Here is a 17,999-nt window from a genome sequence, read left to right on the forward strand (position 1 = left end):
TCCCCAGTCACTTGTTTACTAGTCTGAACCAGTGAGCTCACTGCTCTGGACCCACTGGCAAATTAAGACATCCAAAATTTCTCTGGCAATTTATTTTACAGTATTTACTTGATGAACTCTTTTTTTTTTTTTAGTTCTGAGACATTAGTCCTATGGAAATTAACACCTCCCGGCATTTTGTGCTTTAATTCCACAAAACTATTTAAGGCAGGACATTGAAATAAAAAATCCTATTGTAAATCTATTCCTCTGAGCTATACTTCTATACATTAAAAGAAAAAATACATGTCCCTTTTCAACTATAAATTTCAGCAAATGCAAACATGTTGAAAAATGAAGCACATTAGAAAGAAGATGTGTGCTGGGTTTCTGAGGCAGCCTTTCAGAGAAGATAACATTTTGTCAGGACAGAGAGAGCCTGATACAGAGTCCATGAGGCATGAAAATAATGAGCACGCCTTTGACTGTATCCTGTCTTCTCTGTTCTGTGAGTCAGTTTGCTCTTTTTTCTCTTTTTTCCCCCAAGAGGCTGCTTACCTAAGCTTTGCATTTCCCAAGAGAAAATAATTGAGCATTTAACATGCTGTGATAAGGACTTAGGTTTCATTTATCCTGAGGTTATAAGAGTGTCTTTCTGCCCCTATCCACATGAAACACGAAAGAAACAAAATATACTGATTCCCCGAAATCTCAAGAAAATGCAGCAAACCACCCCTCCACTCCCCAAAAAATGTATATACTACATACACAGCTGGAAAAACTGACTTATAACTGATAACTTATAACTGATCCTTATAAGGATATTTTGTCCTGGTTGCTACTAATCAATACGTTCCTAGGTGAAACAACCAAAACTCACTCCAACTATTCACTCCAACCTCCAAAACCCTAGTTCCCTTTGTCCACGATGCCCCTAGTGTCTCTGCCCCCATTTGCTGCAATAAAATGGCATCCAGATAAATTCACTTGGGAAAAGTACACAGAACCACCATGATGCTCTTCTTGGTCCCGAATGCCATCCAGTAAATAGGTCATTCTCTTGATGATGGAATCAATCCACGGCTGCACAAAAGGGAAATTTGTTTCCTCTACTGCCCGTGTGCTACATTCTACATTCTCAGTTCCACTTTCAGAAGTGATCTTTTTTCTCTGATCTGAAGTTTTGTGTGGGCGCCTCTCTCAGGACGTTCATACAGAATGCAATCCTCAGACAACAGAGCAGTATAGGGCCGCAGCTGGGCAGGCTCTTCATCTGGCCCTGGCTTCCATCGTTACATTTTCTGCTTCTTTTGACTCTGGCCACCAAATGTTATAAATTCCACTTTACTCTAAATTTGTCCTTTATCTTTTCCCTTGGTTTCTAGATCGGAACTGTTGCCTATTTTGACTAAGCAAATCAGTTACTTAGAAAGAACTAAAATGTACTTTTAGAAAATGTTTCTTTCATGTCAAACTGGCATAGATTTTCTTTCACCAGTTCAAAATAGTAAGGCGTTAAATACACCATCACAATATTTTTCAGCCATTAAAAAGAAGGAAATAATGCCATTTGCAATAACACGGCGGGACCTAGAGTGTCATGATGAATAAAGTAAGTCACACAGAAAAGGAGAAATATCATACGACATCCCTTCTATGTGGAATCTAAAAAGAAGTGATACAAACGAACTTGCCAAACAGAAAGAAACAGACTTAGAAAACAAACTTAGGGTCTTCAGGGGGAAAGGATAATTAGGGACTTTGGGAAGACCATGAACATACAGCCACATTCAAAATGGATAACCAACAAGGTTATCCTACTGTACAGCACATGGAACTCTGCTCAATGTTATGTGCCAGCCTGGATGGGAGGGGGGTTTAGAGGAGAATGGATACAGGTATATGTATGGCTGAGTCCCTCTGCTGTTCATCTGAAACTATCACAGTATTGTTAACTGGCTATACCCCAGTACAAAATAATAAGTTTAAAGCTTGGAAAAAATAAAATAAACCCTCACAACCTAACGGAATCACTCGGAGTAAATCTTGTCAGCCTAAAGGGTTATTTCCATTTGATGTCAATGCTGGATACACAGTTACTTCATTTTTATTGAGAGAATTTATGAATGAGAAAAAAATATCTTTAGTTAATTACTACTTATTGAAGACTTTTACTCTACTGTGACACTTTATACTCACAATAATCATTGATTAGCTGGAATTCTACAGTAGTTTTAAATAAAACTATGCTGGCTCTTCCCACCTGAAATAGGATTGCAGTATATGGTTGCTTTGAAAACTGTAACCGCCCCCTCCAAAAAAATGATCTGAGTACTAATGTCAGAAATTTTGTTGATAAAACAATAGAAACAAATGGATTTAACAGTGAACACAAGTTGACATGGGCGGAGTGGCATGGTATTTTACAAGATGAACCCCGGAAACCAAACCACTCATTTCTTATATGACTTGAGGCAGGTGATTTAACTCCTCTGACCTTTAGCATCTTATCTGTATGACAGCAGTTAACAGGATCTAATGTAACTCAGCAGTCCACATGAAAGTCTTAGAACTGTGCCAAAACGGACATCTATTAAGTATTTTGAAGATGCTGCAGATGATGATGATGTGAAAATGACAAGAGGGACTGGACTTGTGTTAGGTTCCCAGTCATTTTCAGCCTCGTCCTGGCACTTGCGGATCTGCTCTTCTCAGCTCCCAATTGCTTGGATCTCAAGGAAGCTTGGTGGTAGGACTGTATCTCTAGAGCTGGCTGATTAATGTTTATTTTGTGTCCTCTCTCAGAAAGTGCAAGTGGTGGTAACTGTTTTGGACTATGACAAGATTGGCAAAAACGATGCCATCGGCAAAGTGTTCGTGGGCTACAACAGCACTGGGGCGGAGCTGCGACACTGGTCAGACATGCTGGCCAACCCCCGGCGCCCCATCGCCCAGTGGCACACCCTGCAGGTGGAGGAGGAGGTGGACGCCATGCTGGCAGTCAAGAAGTAAGGGAAGAAGCCTTTCTGTGTTTGCCCACATAGTGCTCTTTAGCCAGTATCTGTAAATACCTCAGTAATATGGGTCCTTTCATTTTTCCAGCCATGCATTCCTAACACAATTCAGTGGTACTTCAAACCCTGTTTTAATTTGCACAAATTTAAATGTAGAGAGCCCCAAAGCCCTTCATCATCCCACTGCCCTCCAAATCTACTCTTCTTTTAAGCAATATGATGTGTAGATAGAGCATGACGGAAATTCTTTATTGTATCACACCGTTGTATATACCAGTATGCTAAAGATTTATTTCTAGTTTGTGTATTTGTATGTTGTAAGCGTTTCCTAATCTGTGTATATCTAGATGTTTTTAATAAGATGTTCTATTTTAAACTATGTAAATTGACTGAGATATAGGAGAGCTGATAATATATTATACGGTAAATAGAGTATCATCTGCATTCCAGCAATCTCAACTTGTAAGGCACTAGTACGGTGAAGCTGACACCTTAAAGGACAACTTAAACCTGAGCTTTCTATTGAATCATGTGAGCACCAAGATACGCTTGCACCACAAATTTGGTGGGTGAATCCAATTTTGTAGAATTTCTTCACAGGCAAATTAGCATGATCTGAGCAGCATCCAGCCTGCCCTCCAGGAAGCACAGGCACCAACAGAATAGCATCCGTCTGTGCACATCTACAGAGCTCAAGGCAGAGCTTCACTCTGACATTCGCGGAAGCAGCTGACCAGCGGTCAGTGATTCCATGTTACTGCACATAGAGTACTGACATGATGGTGTTCCGTGTGTGCGTGCGTCTGTGTGTGTGTGTATGTGTGTGTGTGTGTGTACACACCCACATTTGTCTGGGGATGGGAGGGGTGGGAAAGAAGCAGAGGAGAGAAGAAGTCAGCATTTCGAAATGTTGCCTGACTATTCAAGAAGAAAAGTAGCTCTCCGTTCTCAGCTTCACACACCCTGTGCACCCTGTGAATTCTGTCCCAGCTGTCACACATACAATGATTCCAAAGGTTTGCACATCTGACTCCATAACAGAACATTTTATTATACTGGATTAGAAGGAATGCAGAATATTTTTAACACAGCAGTCTGTGCTTAGGACACAAGATTACTTGGTGGTAAACAGACAGTATTGTAATCCCATCAAAAGAGGAAGGAAATAACTAGCCATAGTTCTGAATGCACCTCCATTAAAGCCAAAACAGACAGTTAGCTAGTGATCTTTTTATATGCTCTTTTTACGTAAATAAGTTTTAATTTGTCCTTTAAAATTAAAAAAAAGGTGAAACACAACCAAGAATAAGTTCTAGAAAACTGAAGCAACCTCTTATGTATACTAGATGCTTGATTTAGGAGGAGTTTTTAAATGTTTTCAATGTTATTACGTAGTAAATGGCACTATTATGAAGCTACTAGTCATTCCATAAGAGTCTTAAAGGACTGCTCTGTGTAACACTGTGACTGCCGTGTGTGCTTAGACACGTAACGTAGTTTCCTCAGTGGATAGCACTCAATCTATTCCTTAGTGATATTGTAACAATACTGCCATTCCCTCCTACTGCACTGCCCAAGGTGTGTGTAGCACAAACAGTTCTCATTACAAAGGACCAACTCAGCACTGAAAAGCTATGCATAGGATAAGAACGACAGAAAGCACGAGGTGGATCACACAGCATTTTGTCAAGCACTGTGCAATATACCATATTTATCCCCACTGCAGCAGACCACCACTTCGCCGAAGGGCAGCCTCTGATCTCACGCTGCATCTAGCCTTTGCTCCCACCAACCTCTGTGGTTCCTTCTCACTCTCAGGCCAGAGAGAGTAGGAATGCTCTGAAGGGGAAGTCTGTCTTCAAAAACACCAGAACAAAATGGAAGGAAGCTAAGCATTGGCCTCACGTTCAGGCTTTTGGATTTCGTGCCACGGTTCTTAAAACCTCAAAGAGAATTCAAAAAAGCCTAACGGGAAGCATCAATCGTAGGGCTGGTCGTTTCCTGAGAAAACTAGAATTCCTGTCTAGTTCTTTCCTTATCAAAGCAGAGGCCAGCCCTTTGGCCTTTCAGCCCAGTTGCAGCAGACTCCTTGGGACTGGGATAGACCTGAAGGACGAAGGGAGAATAAGACCTCCCCCTTCTGTGGATGCTCCACACTTTTTTCCAAAAAGTAGACAGTAGAAAATGCACAAGTCCTGATGTCAGATTAAACACCTGCTTTAAAAAAAAGATTCAAATGAGACTCCTTCTGATTTAAAAGATAAGACCCTACCAAAGCAAGGGAGTTGACTGACTTTTTTAAGTTCCTTGAATATCAGAAATTGACATTTGAGTTCACTGTATTCAGCTTTAAGTTGTTCGCACCAAAACAAACATTTTGAAACATGCAGGTTCAAGTTGCCAAGTACAAATCATTTCTTGTATTAAGGCACGACTAATGCGTTCTCTTGCAACACTGCCAGACATGGGATATTGTCACCATAGAATCAGCTGGTACTACACCACCTGTCACAAGTCAGTGACCGAACCTGCTTCAAGACCGAGATTCATCCTCCAATAAGCCACATGTACCCTTCTGACAAAGCTGTGTAAAGTATTAGAATCTGATGCTCTAGAACGATCCTAGTTGCCTTTGTGTATATTTACTGCCTGCTTGAGTGCTTCTCTGTGTGGATTTTCTCTGTATCTTGTAGAAACGTTGGGGTGTTTTCTTCTGCCATATGGCTTGTGGCCCGCGAGCCAACTACTTTAGCTGTATTTTACCTTCATTTTTGATGAGGTGGTTTAAATTTTGTTTCATTTCGTGTAGTGAATTCCACAGTAGTTTTCTGATTGTTGTTAAAAATGACTTAACATATTACATGGATATTCAATAAAAATGTTTTATTTCCTGTTGATGTTGCCGCCTTTCAACTCTTTTTCTTACCTGACCCTGGTGAGGAGTCCAGCTGGAAGCAGAGGCAGCTAAACAAAAGCTTGCCCTGAATGCCAACCCCTGCGTCTATGACGACAGAAGGGCTGGGGAGGGAAAACTGCTCAGAGAGCATTCGGCCTTTCCTGCCCAGTGTTTCTAGGCAGTGTGATTCTCAACACGTGTTTCTCTGCTCCTATTTATCATCATTTCACCAGGTACACTTTCTGGCTCCCGGCTTTGCCCAAAATGCTTCTTCTTTTTATACTCTAGAGCCCAAGTCCCATAAGCCTCTCCAGAATGGGACGAAATAAAAATATTTTGAAACCCATTTTCAAAGGAGAGCAGGACACATTAAATTCCCTGCCCATTGCAATTACTAGGTAAAACAAGTAACTCTCTCTCCTTCACTAAATTCAACATTTATTAGGTGCCTGCTGTGTACCATGTTTTTCCTGGGTGATGCAGAGACAACAAATGATGTCATAAGGTTCACTAGGTCCCGCAGGCATATAAATATACTATCCCAAGGGACTTCCCTGGTTGGCCAATGGTTAAGAATCTGCCTTGCAGTGCAGGTGACTCAGGTTGAAGGTACCACATGCCTCGGGGTGACCAAGCCTGCAGACCACAACTAGAGAGCCAGAGCCTCACATCATTCAACAAAGATCCCTCGTTTCAAGCAAGACACAAGGCAGGCAAATAAATGTGGTTACATATGTATGCACCCCATCTCAAGACGCTGTGACGTGCACTGAGCCCCTGAGAACTCTCACCAGCCCCATCCTAGTGGACTCCGTGGTGGGCCACTGCCACTCCCCTTCAGCCTGTAGAATCTGCTAGAAGCACTGCCTGCTGACAGCTCACAGCCGCATCCCGGTGCCCTCCACCAGGAAGCCTGCCTTACCTGAGGCCACGCATCCTCCCGGGGCAGCTCACATTCCGTGACCTGGTGACTCAATCAACACAGGTTTCCTTTCTCAGAGTTTTGGAGGCGGACGGCTGAGGCCAAGGTGTTTCTTCTGAGACCTCTCTCCTTGGCTTGTAGGCGGCATCCTGCCCCTGTGTCTCCAGTGGACCTCCCCCTATGTGTGTCTCTGTCCTAACTTCTTATAAGGACATGGGTCATGTTGAATTAGGGTCCACCCTAATGACCTCACTTATACTTAATTACCTCTTCAGGCACCCTATCTCCAGACACATTCTGAGGTATTGGGGCACTCGGACTTCAATATAGAAATTGGGGGTGGGCACAATTGAGCCCATCACACCACCCCTAAGGCTGCAAACACGAAATAGAGATGCTAACATAGCCCGTAACTGTAGAGGAGGGGCCAGGACCTGTGGGAATTACGATGGAAACACAACAGGGTCTCAGGTGCTGGGGTTGCGACCCACAAAGAGGCTCTACATTGGCAGTCCTAGCGCTGCCAGAAGATCGGGTCCCGTATCGGCTCACTGTTGCTAGAGAAAGCCAGCAGAAGATGGAAATAGGAAGAGGATTCCCTCCGCCCCTCTCCTCCCTGCCAACTCAACCAGGGTCCTCCACCTGCAGAACCTCATCCGAGCCGGCGGGGGCGGGAGTCCAGGAAACAGGCTGCTGGGTCTTAGCGCCCGCCACCTTCGGCACAACCAGCACAAAAAGGTGGGGATGAGGGTGGAGCAAAAGCAAGCAAAGGACCAGCACGTAGGAGTTTCAGTCCAACGGTCCCCAACCTCTTCGGCACCAGGGACCAGTTTTGTGGAAGAAATTTTTCCATGGACCGGGGTGGAGCAGGGGAGAGTGGTTTCGATTTCACCAGCCACTCACATTCTGCTGTGCGGCCCAGTTCCTAACCAACCATGGGCCAGAACCAGTCGGTGGCCCAAAGTCAAGGCACCAACAGGTTCAGTGTCTGTAAGAGGTGGTCTTCTTGCTGTATCCTCACACAGTAGGAGGGCCGAGAGAGCTCTCTGGGGTCCGTTTCATCAGGGCACAATCCTAATCATTAGGGTTCCACCCTGGTAACCTAGTCACTCCAAAGGTCCCCTACCGTCTTAATACAATCACTTAAGTGTTAAGATTTCAACATAAGAATTCTAGGAGGACACAAACATTTGGTCCATAACATTAGGAAACCTTTCAGCAACTGCATAGACTTTCTAAACATTCAAGTTCCTTTCTCCTAAGATTCAGGTGTTCCTGTCTGAGCCACACCTGATGAAACAGAGGCAAGAAATCACATTCTTCTTCCATTTATGCAGAGTTGACTCTTACAGATCTGAAAATTCCAACCCTGTGTGCAGTTACCCCCTCCCTGCAACACTCTATTAGTATGCACAGGACTCTTTGATGTTTAGCAACTGATTTAAGCTGCACACAAATCTCTACTGTAAAATAGTCAGGTGGTGACTTTGGGATAAGAAGGTTAAAAAAAAAAGCAGGAAAATAAAAATGAGAAATAGCCTGATACTAACTGTACAAAGAAAATTTCCAAAGCATACAGAATAATAATTATGCTGGAGGAACCATCGAGCGGAAGCAGTAATAAAGGCACCGTGCAAAGCTGCCGCTGATGACTTGTGTGATCTGAGCTCTGGGGCTGCCGTGAGTTACCTGCATTGCACTGCACCTCAGCTATACTAATTTCCTCCCTGTCCCCAGCCATACGCATCCCCAAAGTTCCCACACTCATCCTGCTTCTCTGACAGTAAGCATCTTGCCAGCAAAGGCTTTTTCCCTGTGCAAAGTGGACTTGCCCTTGCCAGGACACACACAAAGTTAAAAAGGATTTGGTACTGTAAAAAGGAAGGGCTCCCTGCCTTCTCCCCTGTCCACTTTACCTCGGTCACTTCCTGCCTCCCCTGGCAGGGGAGTGCAGCAAAGGGCTGATGACCTTTATAGGCAGGATTGTTTGAGTTGCCTCTGCAAGACTCCCAATTTAAGCTGCATTAAGGGAAAAAAGAGAGAGAGGGAAAGGGATGCAGGGGAGGGAGAGAGAAGTAGAGACAATAAGAGGCAGAGACAAGAGGAGCTGTTGGCTCATCTAACCAGGAAGTTCAAGTTATGATCCCATTGAGGAACAGGTGGACCAAGGGCCACACACAGTGTCATTGTTCTCTTTCTTCCCACCCCTCCCCACCCCCATCCAATTCTGTTCTCACGGTTACTTCATTGTCAAGTTCCATTGTCTCCGCAATGGCCACTAGCACCTTCAAACTTCTATTCTTCCAGCTTAGCACACTTGTAGAGAGTGCCACTTTCACAATTACGCCACTAAAGCTCCCAGACCTGAGTCAACATGCCTGGGGAGCGTGCCCTCCCTCAGATGACCACTGTGGCCACGTGAGGCAGTGTTCACTTTGGCTGGGCCTAGGTCATGTCTCCAGAGAAGGTGATAGCACCCCACTCCAGTACTCTTGCCTGGAAACTCCCATGGATGGAGGAGCTTGGTAGGCTGCAGTCCATGGGGTCGCTGTGAGTTAGGCACGACTGAGCGACTTCACTTTCACTTTTCACTTTCATGCATCTGAGAAGGAAATGGCAACCCACTTCAGTATTCTTGCCTGGAGAATCCCAGGGATGGGGGAGCCTGGTGAGCTGCCGTCTATGGGGTCGCACAGAGTCGGACACGACTGAATCGACTTAGCAGCAGCAGCAGCAGCACCAGGTCATGTCTCAGCCCAAGAGCCACAGAGATGAAACAGAGATAGTTCCTTAAAGGAAAATCAAAGGGCTCTCACCAAGGAAGAAAAGTAGGTACTGAGCAGACAAAAACAATGGGCATCTACCCTTTGGTCTTGGTTCACCTCTGCCCAAAGAGAAGGGATGCTGAGGACACAAAGTCAGGCCACAGCAGTGGCTTGCTTGGTCATTTTCCCTTTTGACCAAAAGCACTATGAGAAAGGAAATCTCAGAGGTATATGCACTACTTTTCAATGACCTGCAAACAGTCCTTCGCCTTCCTACTTAGTGCTAGGGAAAACTGTCCTCTGCTATATAGTCTAGGCAGCCTCTTTTGGAGAGCGGTGAGATATTAACACATTCCTGAATTGGTTAATACTGTAGAAACTTGACAGGTTGCTGAGTGAAGTAGAAAGGGAAGGCAAGGTATAGAGACACTTGGGCATTTAGGGGAAGGAGAGAGAGGTCACATTTTGTTCCCCATGCACTGTCTCTGGGAAACACAGTGGAGGGTCTCAGGCCTAGTCCTGTGCTCTTCCAGCCACCCATAAGCCCCATACACCTCTGACCATTAGGCAAGCAACAGTGCTATTTAGAGTAACAATGCCTGAAGAGACGCCACTTTCCTTGAATATATTGAAGACTTTTTTTTTTTTTAATTCAGGGGAAAATGAACACATTTTGGAATATTAAAGCACTGCTTCCTCCAGCAAATGTGAGATAGTCGGCTGATTTATAAATTATAAAAAGGAATGGGACAATCACTCCTTGGCTAATTTCCTGTCACTGTCACAGTGGTCTCATTTTCTGACATTTTTCTAAAATCTGCATTGCTGGCTTCTGAGAGCCAGAACTCAGATTCAGCTGACTCAAATTAGGCAGGCTCGGGACAGTCATTTATAGGTTGAACGATGCATTAGCTTTGGTTTTGCCTCTGGCTGCCGGGGTCCAGCCCCCGCAGGATCCAGGGGAACCCGAATGAGAAACGGCGTTGGCGAATGAATGAATGAATGAGAGAGGAATAGAGGAGAGAAAGAGGCTGATATTCCTTGGTTTACACAGAAAGCCAATAAAGCCCCGAGACAAGGAGCTTGCTCTGTTCATGGAGGCCGCAGGTGCCCTCCCAGTCTCCCGAGGGAGTGAAGACGCAGAACATCTTCCCATTCAGGTCTTAAAAACCTGGGTAGATAAGTGAACGCAGAGAGCCTCTATGCTCCAAGGGATCAGCCTGAAAAAGAGAGTAAGAGAGAGAAAGAAAGAAAAAAAGAGACACGGGGTGACCAAGCTTCTTCGAGCGAGGCCCGTTACTTCATTTTCAAAAGGGACTTTTATACCTTAATTTGTACATAGATGGAAGTGAAAGATACAAGGTCATACAGAGTCAGCCCAAACATTCCAGCAGTTTCACCCTTATTGAAACCAGGATTTTTTCTGCATACCTTTCCCACAAATGATGTTGTGTACATTATCTTCTGGCCTTGGAGGCTTGTGAACATTTTATGACCCTCTTTTGATAAAGCCTGCTCAATAAGAAAACTTATTTTCCCTCAAAGTGTTTTTTCTTTATATTTCTAATTTATGTCAGCCTCAGAAAATATTAAACAGAGTTACATTTCTCATGGAGCAAAGGTGCAGTGAGTTACAAGAAAGAACCAATTAGCTCAAAGGTCTGATGTAGTTAATTTCAAGGCTACACTTGTTTTTCTTGCATTCCAACTATGTTAACTAATGCACTCCCGGGTGCACAGTGGATAAGAGATATGGGAACTTAGCAACAAGCATTGGCCCAATAATGAAATCCTATACCAGCACTACTCTAATAGCTTTTAACTCTTTGAAAGGCTCTATGTTTTAGGCTTCCCATGCCTCTCACAGCTGGGAGGCTGCAAATAATCACATGAGTAGCTGCAAGAGTCTGGATAAACCTGCCAAGCAAGCCAGAATGCTAACAGAGGGGATTTGAATTGAAATATTCCTCTCATGTCCAGGAGACTTATTAGCTAGAGCCCTAAGTTGATTTTCTCCAGAGAAAGGTGGTCGGGGATAGCCCCCTGTTAGTCAGGAGAGTTGGTGAAAGGCACAAAACAGTAAGATAGACAGATTCTGGTTTGGGGGTAGATGCTCGAGCTGGTCTAGGGAGCCCCTCAAGTCCTAAAGCCTTGCTTAGCAGTTCTCTTCCACATGACCTTGTCATGGGTGGGATCTCCCATGCTGGTTCCCAGCATCTGGCCAGGATGATCCCAGCCTGTGTCCCATGGCCAGGAAGAAACCATCTGACCTCTTCTGCCCTCACCCCCAGGACTCATCACCCAAGCCTGCATTTTTCACCCTGAAAAGGTTCTCTTACTTCACCAGTTCTTCAGCAAGACATATATCATCTCTACCTGTTTATTTAATACCGGACCATGGGTGGCTCAGTGGTAAAGAATCCACCCGCCAACACAGTAGACACAGGTTCAATCCCTGGTCTGGGAAGATCCCATGGGAGCCACAACCACTGAGCCCTCATGTCGCACCTACTGCGTGCCACATCCCAGATGCTCCAGAGGCTGGGCCCCACAACAACAGGACCCCGTGCACCACAACTAGAGCATACCCCAAGCATCAGTGAAGACCCAGCACAGCCAAATAAACAAATAAAATCACTTTACAATAAATACTTATTCTGAGCTGAGTGCTAGTCCTTTGGCTGGGAGTCTCAGGCAGACTGAAGTGGGGTCATGTTAGGGGCTGAACTGTGTCTCCCTCAAAATGCATATGTCGAAGCCCCAGCTCACAGTGCTGCAGAAGGGGACTCTGTTTGGAGACAGGGCTTTTAAAGAGATGATCGCATCACCAGGAGCCATAGGGTGGGCTCTACTCCAATCTGGCTGATGTCCTTCTAAGAAAAGGCGCTGAGGATGCAGAAACGCCAGGGCTGCACTCACACAGAGAGAAGGCTGTGTGCAGAGGCAGCAGGAGGGCAGCCATGTGCAAGCCAAGGAGAGAGGCCTCAGAGGAGGCCAGCCCTGCCAGCACCTCCCAGCCAGCCCCCAGCACTGTGGGAAAACAAATGTGTCTTGTTTGAGACTCCCAGTCTGGGCTGTTTTTTTATAGCAATCCTGGAAAATGAATACAGGGCTCATCCACTTGGGCCTTGACAGGACTCAGAATGCTTCAGCCCACGTGAAACCAGGGTTCCCAGGACAGCACATCAGACCTCTCTGACCCTGTCTCACCTGAAACAGAATAGACTCTCTCTTTCCAAATTTGGTCCCCACACAGACCCTTTCCCTCGTGCTCCCCTCTTCTTGCCTCCTGGGCAATGTCACATCTCTCCTCCAGCCCCACTTGCACACTCCCAGTGCACATCTTTCTTTCCCCAGAGTGACTACTAGCCTATAAGATTCTGGACTCTGGGGACTTCCCTGGTGGCCCAGTGGCTAAGACCTCCTGCTTCCAGTGCAGGGACCCCAGGTTCTATCCCTACTCTGGGAGCTAGATCCCACATGCTGCAACTAAAGATCCCACAAGCAGAAACGAAGATCCAGTACAGCCAAATAAATAAATAATAATAATGAAAAAAATCCCTCTGGATTCTGAACACAGGGACAGGAGGGGGTTTAGACACACGTTGTGTCTCCTTTGTCTCAGATGTAAAGTCAGTGTCCTCCAGAGAAACAGAACTAACACAATGTGTGTGTCACATATGATGTGTGTACACAGATACACATGCATATGTACATACAGAGGGAGAGAGGGGCCTTCCCTGGTAGCTCAGATGGCAGAGAATCCTCCTGCAATCCAGAAGACATGGGTTCAATCCCTGGGTTGGGAAGATCCCCTGGAGGAGGGCATGGCAACCCACTCCAGTATTCTTGCCTGGAGAAACTCACGGACAGAGGAGCCTGGCAAGCTACAGTCCATGGGTGGCAAAGAGCGACTGAGTGACTAAGCAGGCAGGAGGGAGAGATTTTAAGGAATTCACTCACACATTTGTGGAGACTCATGGAACAGCTACAGTTCTTGCTCAGAGAAGATCAAATTTTTCTTTAAGGTCTTCAACTGATTGGGTGAGGCCCACTCACATTATGGAGAGTAATCTGCTTTATTTAAAGTCCACTGATTTAAATGTTAATCTTGTTCCTAAAATATCCTCACAGAAATATCCAGAATAACATTTAATCAAATATCTGAGCATTGTGAACCAGCTAAGTTGGCACATAAAGTTAACCATCATATGTGTCTTCCTTTTACTCAGTTGTTTAGCCTTTTCCTTGCTTCACAGGTCAGAGGCCCCACATACAAATGATAGACATGAGCCACATGTGGCTGCTGAGCATTTGAAATGGGGCTAGTCCAAGCTGAGATGTGCTACACATGTAAAAATACATGTCAGATCAAAGACTAGGTATAATTTCTTTTAAAATGTGAAATAGCTTGAAAATAATTTTTTACATTGATTTCACCTGGAAATGATCATGGGGTATAGGTTGACTACATTTGCTTCCTGTAGCCGCCATACAAATTATTACAAAATTATTGGCTCAAAAAGGCACAAATTTATTCTTACTTTTCTGTAGTTCAAAAGTCTGAACTGGGTCTCATTCGGCTTTAGCCACAGGTTGCCCACTGTCCTTGTCTGGTGGCCGCCTTGTTTCATGCAGCACTATCTCCTCTGACCTTTCTTCCTTCTCTCTGCTGCCGCTGCTGCTAAGTCGCTTCAGTTGTGTCCAACTCTGTGCGACCCCATAGACAGTAGCCCACCAGGCTCCCCATCCCTGGGATTCTCCAGGCAAGAACACTGGAGTGGGTTGCCATTTCCTTCTCCAATGCAGGAAAGTGAAAAGTGAAAGTGACGTTGCTCAGTCATGCCCGACTCACAGCGACTCCATGGACTGCAGCCTACCAGGCTCCTCCATCCATGGAATTTGCCAGGCAAGAGTATTTAACTTATATGCAGAGTACCTCATGAGAAATGCTGGGCTGGAAGAAGCACAAGCTGGAATCAAGATTTCTGGGAGAAATATCAAGAACCTCAGATATGCAGATGACACCACCCTTATGGCAGAAAGTGAAGAGGAACTAAAAAGCCTCTTGATGAAAGTGAAAGAGGAGAGTGAAAAAGTTGGCTTAAAGCTCAACATTCAGAAAACGAAGATCATGGCATCTGGTCCCATCACTTCATGGCAAATAGATGGGGAAACAGTGGAAACAACACACACTTTATTTTTGGGGGCTCCAAAATCACTGCAGATGGTGACCGCAGCCATGAAATTAAAAGACGCTTACTCCTTGGAAGGAAAGTTATGACCAACCTAGATAGCATATTGAAAAGCAGAGACATTACTTTGCCAACAAAGGTCTGTCTAGTCAAGGCTATGGTTTTTCCAGTGGTCATGTATGGATATGAGAGTTGGACTGTGAAGAAAGCTGAGCATCGAAGAATTGATGCTTTTGAACTGTGGTGTTGGAGAAGACTCTTGAGAGTCCCTTGGACTGCAAGGAGATCCAACCAGTCCATTCTGAAGGAGATCAGCCCTGGGATTTCTTTGGAAGGAATGATGCTAAAGCTGAAACTCCAGTACTTTGGCCACCTCATGCGAAGAGTTGACTCGCTGGAAAAGACCCTGGTGCTGGGAGGTATTGTGGGCAGGAGGAGAAGGGGATGACCGAGGATGAGATGGCTGGATGGCATCAAGGACTTGATGGACGTGAGTCTGAGTTGGTGATGGACAGGGAGGCCTGGCGTGCTGCGATTCATGGGGTCGCAAAGAGTCAATCATGACTGAGCGACTGAATTGAACTGAATCCTGGAGTGGGGTGCCATTGCCTTCTCCACTCCTTCTCTCTAACCATAGACTAAGTTCTCCATTTTGAAGGACTTGTGTGATTAAACTGGGCCCACCTGGATACTCCAACACACTCTCTTCATCTCAATGTCCTTACCCTCGGGTACATGCATGCTCAGTCACTTCAGTTGTGTCCAACTCTGTGTGAACCTATGGACTGTAGCCCACCAGCCTTCTCTGTCCATGGAATTCTGCAGACAAGAATACTGCAGTGGGTTGCCATACCCTCCCACAGGGTATCTTCCCAACCCAGGGACTGAACCGGGGTCTTCTGCACCTCCTGCGTTGCCTGCAGATACTTTACCACTAGCACCACCTGAGAAGCTTTACTCTTAACATTGATCATGGCTAAATCCCTTTGCCATGTAGGAAACATACTCACATTTCAGAGATTGTGGACATCCTTGGGGTCATCATTCTGCCTATCACATTTATATAAATATTATTTAAATTATAATAATTCATTTTAACAGTAAACATTATTAATTTCACTTTTTAAACTTTTCTCCATGTGGCTACTAAAATATTTTAAGTTACCTATGTGGCCCCCTTTTGCAGCTCACATTATATTTTTATTGGACAACATGATATTAGAAATTGAGAAATACAGAGATCAAGAGACTTATCAAAAGTTACGAATCAAGTCAATAACAGTGCTAAGAACTTTGAAAGGGGCTCAGGCTTGGGGCTCAGACTCTCCTTTCCATTCTCATCGTGCCCAGTGACTTTAATGCTGTTTACATGATGATGACATCAAACTTTTTGTCTCCAGCCCAGACCTCGTCTTTGAATGCTGGTCTCACATATTCAACTACCTACGCAATATTTCATTTGGCTGCCTAATAGCATTTCAAATGTAACGTGACTATTTGAACCCTTTTTCTTCCCCAGTACCAAACCCACTCTCCATCCTACCTTGCTGCTGGTATAGTTTTCCCCCATCTCAGTGAGACCCCAAACCTCAAAGGTAACGATGACTACGCTTGTTGTTTCCTGACCCACAGGAAACACATCAGCCAGTTCTGTCAGTCCTACCTGTGAATGCACCCAGTGTCTGCTCCTTCTCAGCCCCCTCCCATCTGGTCCGAGTCACCTTTGTCTTGCACATGGTTAACTCAGTCCTGTAACTTGCCCCTATAATTTTATCCTTCTCCCTTTCAGTTTATTTTTCACAGAGCAGCCAAAACTATCATGTTAAAACACATAGGTCATGTCATTCTTCATCTTAAAAGTCTCCAGTGATTTTCCACCTCAGTCAAAGGCAAAACTGAATTTCTTACCAGGTTTTACACGACCTGGCGTGGTCCAGCACAGCTACTGCTTTGACCTCATCACTCAGCACTGGCCCGTCGGCTTACACCACGCATTTGTACTTGCCTCTTTGCCGCTCCTCAGACAAGCCAAACGTGCTTCAGGGCCTTTGCACTTGTTGCGCTTGCTGTTCCCTCCACTTCAGCAGCCGTTCTCCAGAGAGCCCATAACTCTTTCCTTCATTTTCTTTAAGTCCTTAATCAAACACCAACTTCCACCATCCTCATTCCTTTACCCTCTATCCCCCTACCTGCTTTATTTTTCTCCATGAAACAACACTGCTTGGCATACTAAATATTTTCTTGTGTATCTGTTTATTGGTTATTTACTTTTTAATATTTATTTATGTATTTGGCTGCAACGGGTCTCAGTTGCAGCACATGGGACCTTCAATCTCTGTTGCAGCATGAAGGATCTTTTTTTTAGTTTCAGCATGCAAGATCTCTAGCTGTGGCATGCAAACTCTTAGCTGTGGCATGTGGCTCTAGTTCCCTGACCAGGGATTGAACCTAGGCCCCCTGTCTTTGGAGCACAGAGTCTTAGACACTGGACCACCAGGCAAGCCCCTATTGCCTGCTTCTTCTCAAAGAAATGTATCCTTAGGGACCGAGCCTTTCACCTGCTTTGCTCAGTCCATGAATGGTGCCTTGCACATGGTGTGTGTGTGCTCAGTTGATCCATCATGTCCAGTCTGTGCAGTCCTACAGACTGTATCCTGATCATAGAGACTCAATAAATATTGATCAATAAATACATAAACTAATTGACTCAGAATTAGTAATGTTAGGCCAAATAATTAAGGATGAGACAGATAATGGTGCTGCAATATTTTTTCAGAACTGTATTATTTAGTTCTAGGAGATCTCTAGAGGCATCTTTTAAGACTTATCAACCACTTTAGCCAGTTTTCAGATGAGAATTTAATTCCTCAAAGAGCTAGTGGCTTCAAATCCTAGTTGCCCTTTGCCATTCAAAATCAGTTTTTCTTACTTAGATAATTGTTTAAATCTAGTCTTTAGAGATGACAGGGGAAAATGTAGATAATTGCTGCTACAATAAATGGAAAAGCAGCAAAATTACTGATATTTTCAGTTCATTTAACCCCTAATCAACTGTCAAGCAAAACATCCTTCCCAACTGACAGCTGCAGTTAGCAAACTAAGGGGCCTGCTTGTCTCAGACTCCTGTCATATCAAGAGACTCAGAAAGCAGACTAATTGCCTATCACTTAAGCAGAATGGGAAAAGGGACGTTACATTTTCTTATTACTGTACAACTTCATTTCTCTA

The 17,999-nt window shown here is 44.6% G+C and overlaps 1 protein-coding gene across 2 annotated transcripts in view; it reads left to right on the plus strand.

Annotated features, from left to right (window-relative positions):
* The window catches only part of SYT1 (synaptotagmin 1), a 228,333-nt gene extending 225,342 nt beyond the window's left edge, over positions 1-2,991 (plus strand). For both annotated transcript variants that reach the window (XM_068970881.1, XM_068970882.1), the window contains exon 8: positions 2,785-2,991. In XM_068970881.1, coding sequence (XP_068826982.1) covers positions 2,785-2,991 — 207 coding nt within the window. The remainder of the gene's footprint in view (positions 1-2,784) is intronic.
* The last annotated feature ends 15,008 nt before the right edge of the window (positions 2,992-17,999 follow it).

Source organism: Capricornis sumatraensis, chromosome 4 (assembly GCF_032405125.1).
Source record: "Capricornis sumatraensis isolate serow.1 chromosome 4, serow.2, whole genome shotgun sequence".
In the NCBI taxonomy this organism is placed as follows: Eukaryota; Metazoa; Chordata; class Mammalia; order Artiodactyla; family Bovidae; genus Capricornis; species Capricornis sumatraensis.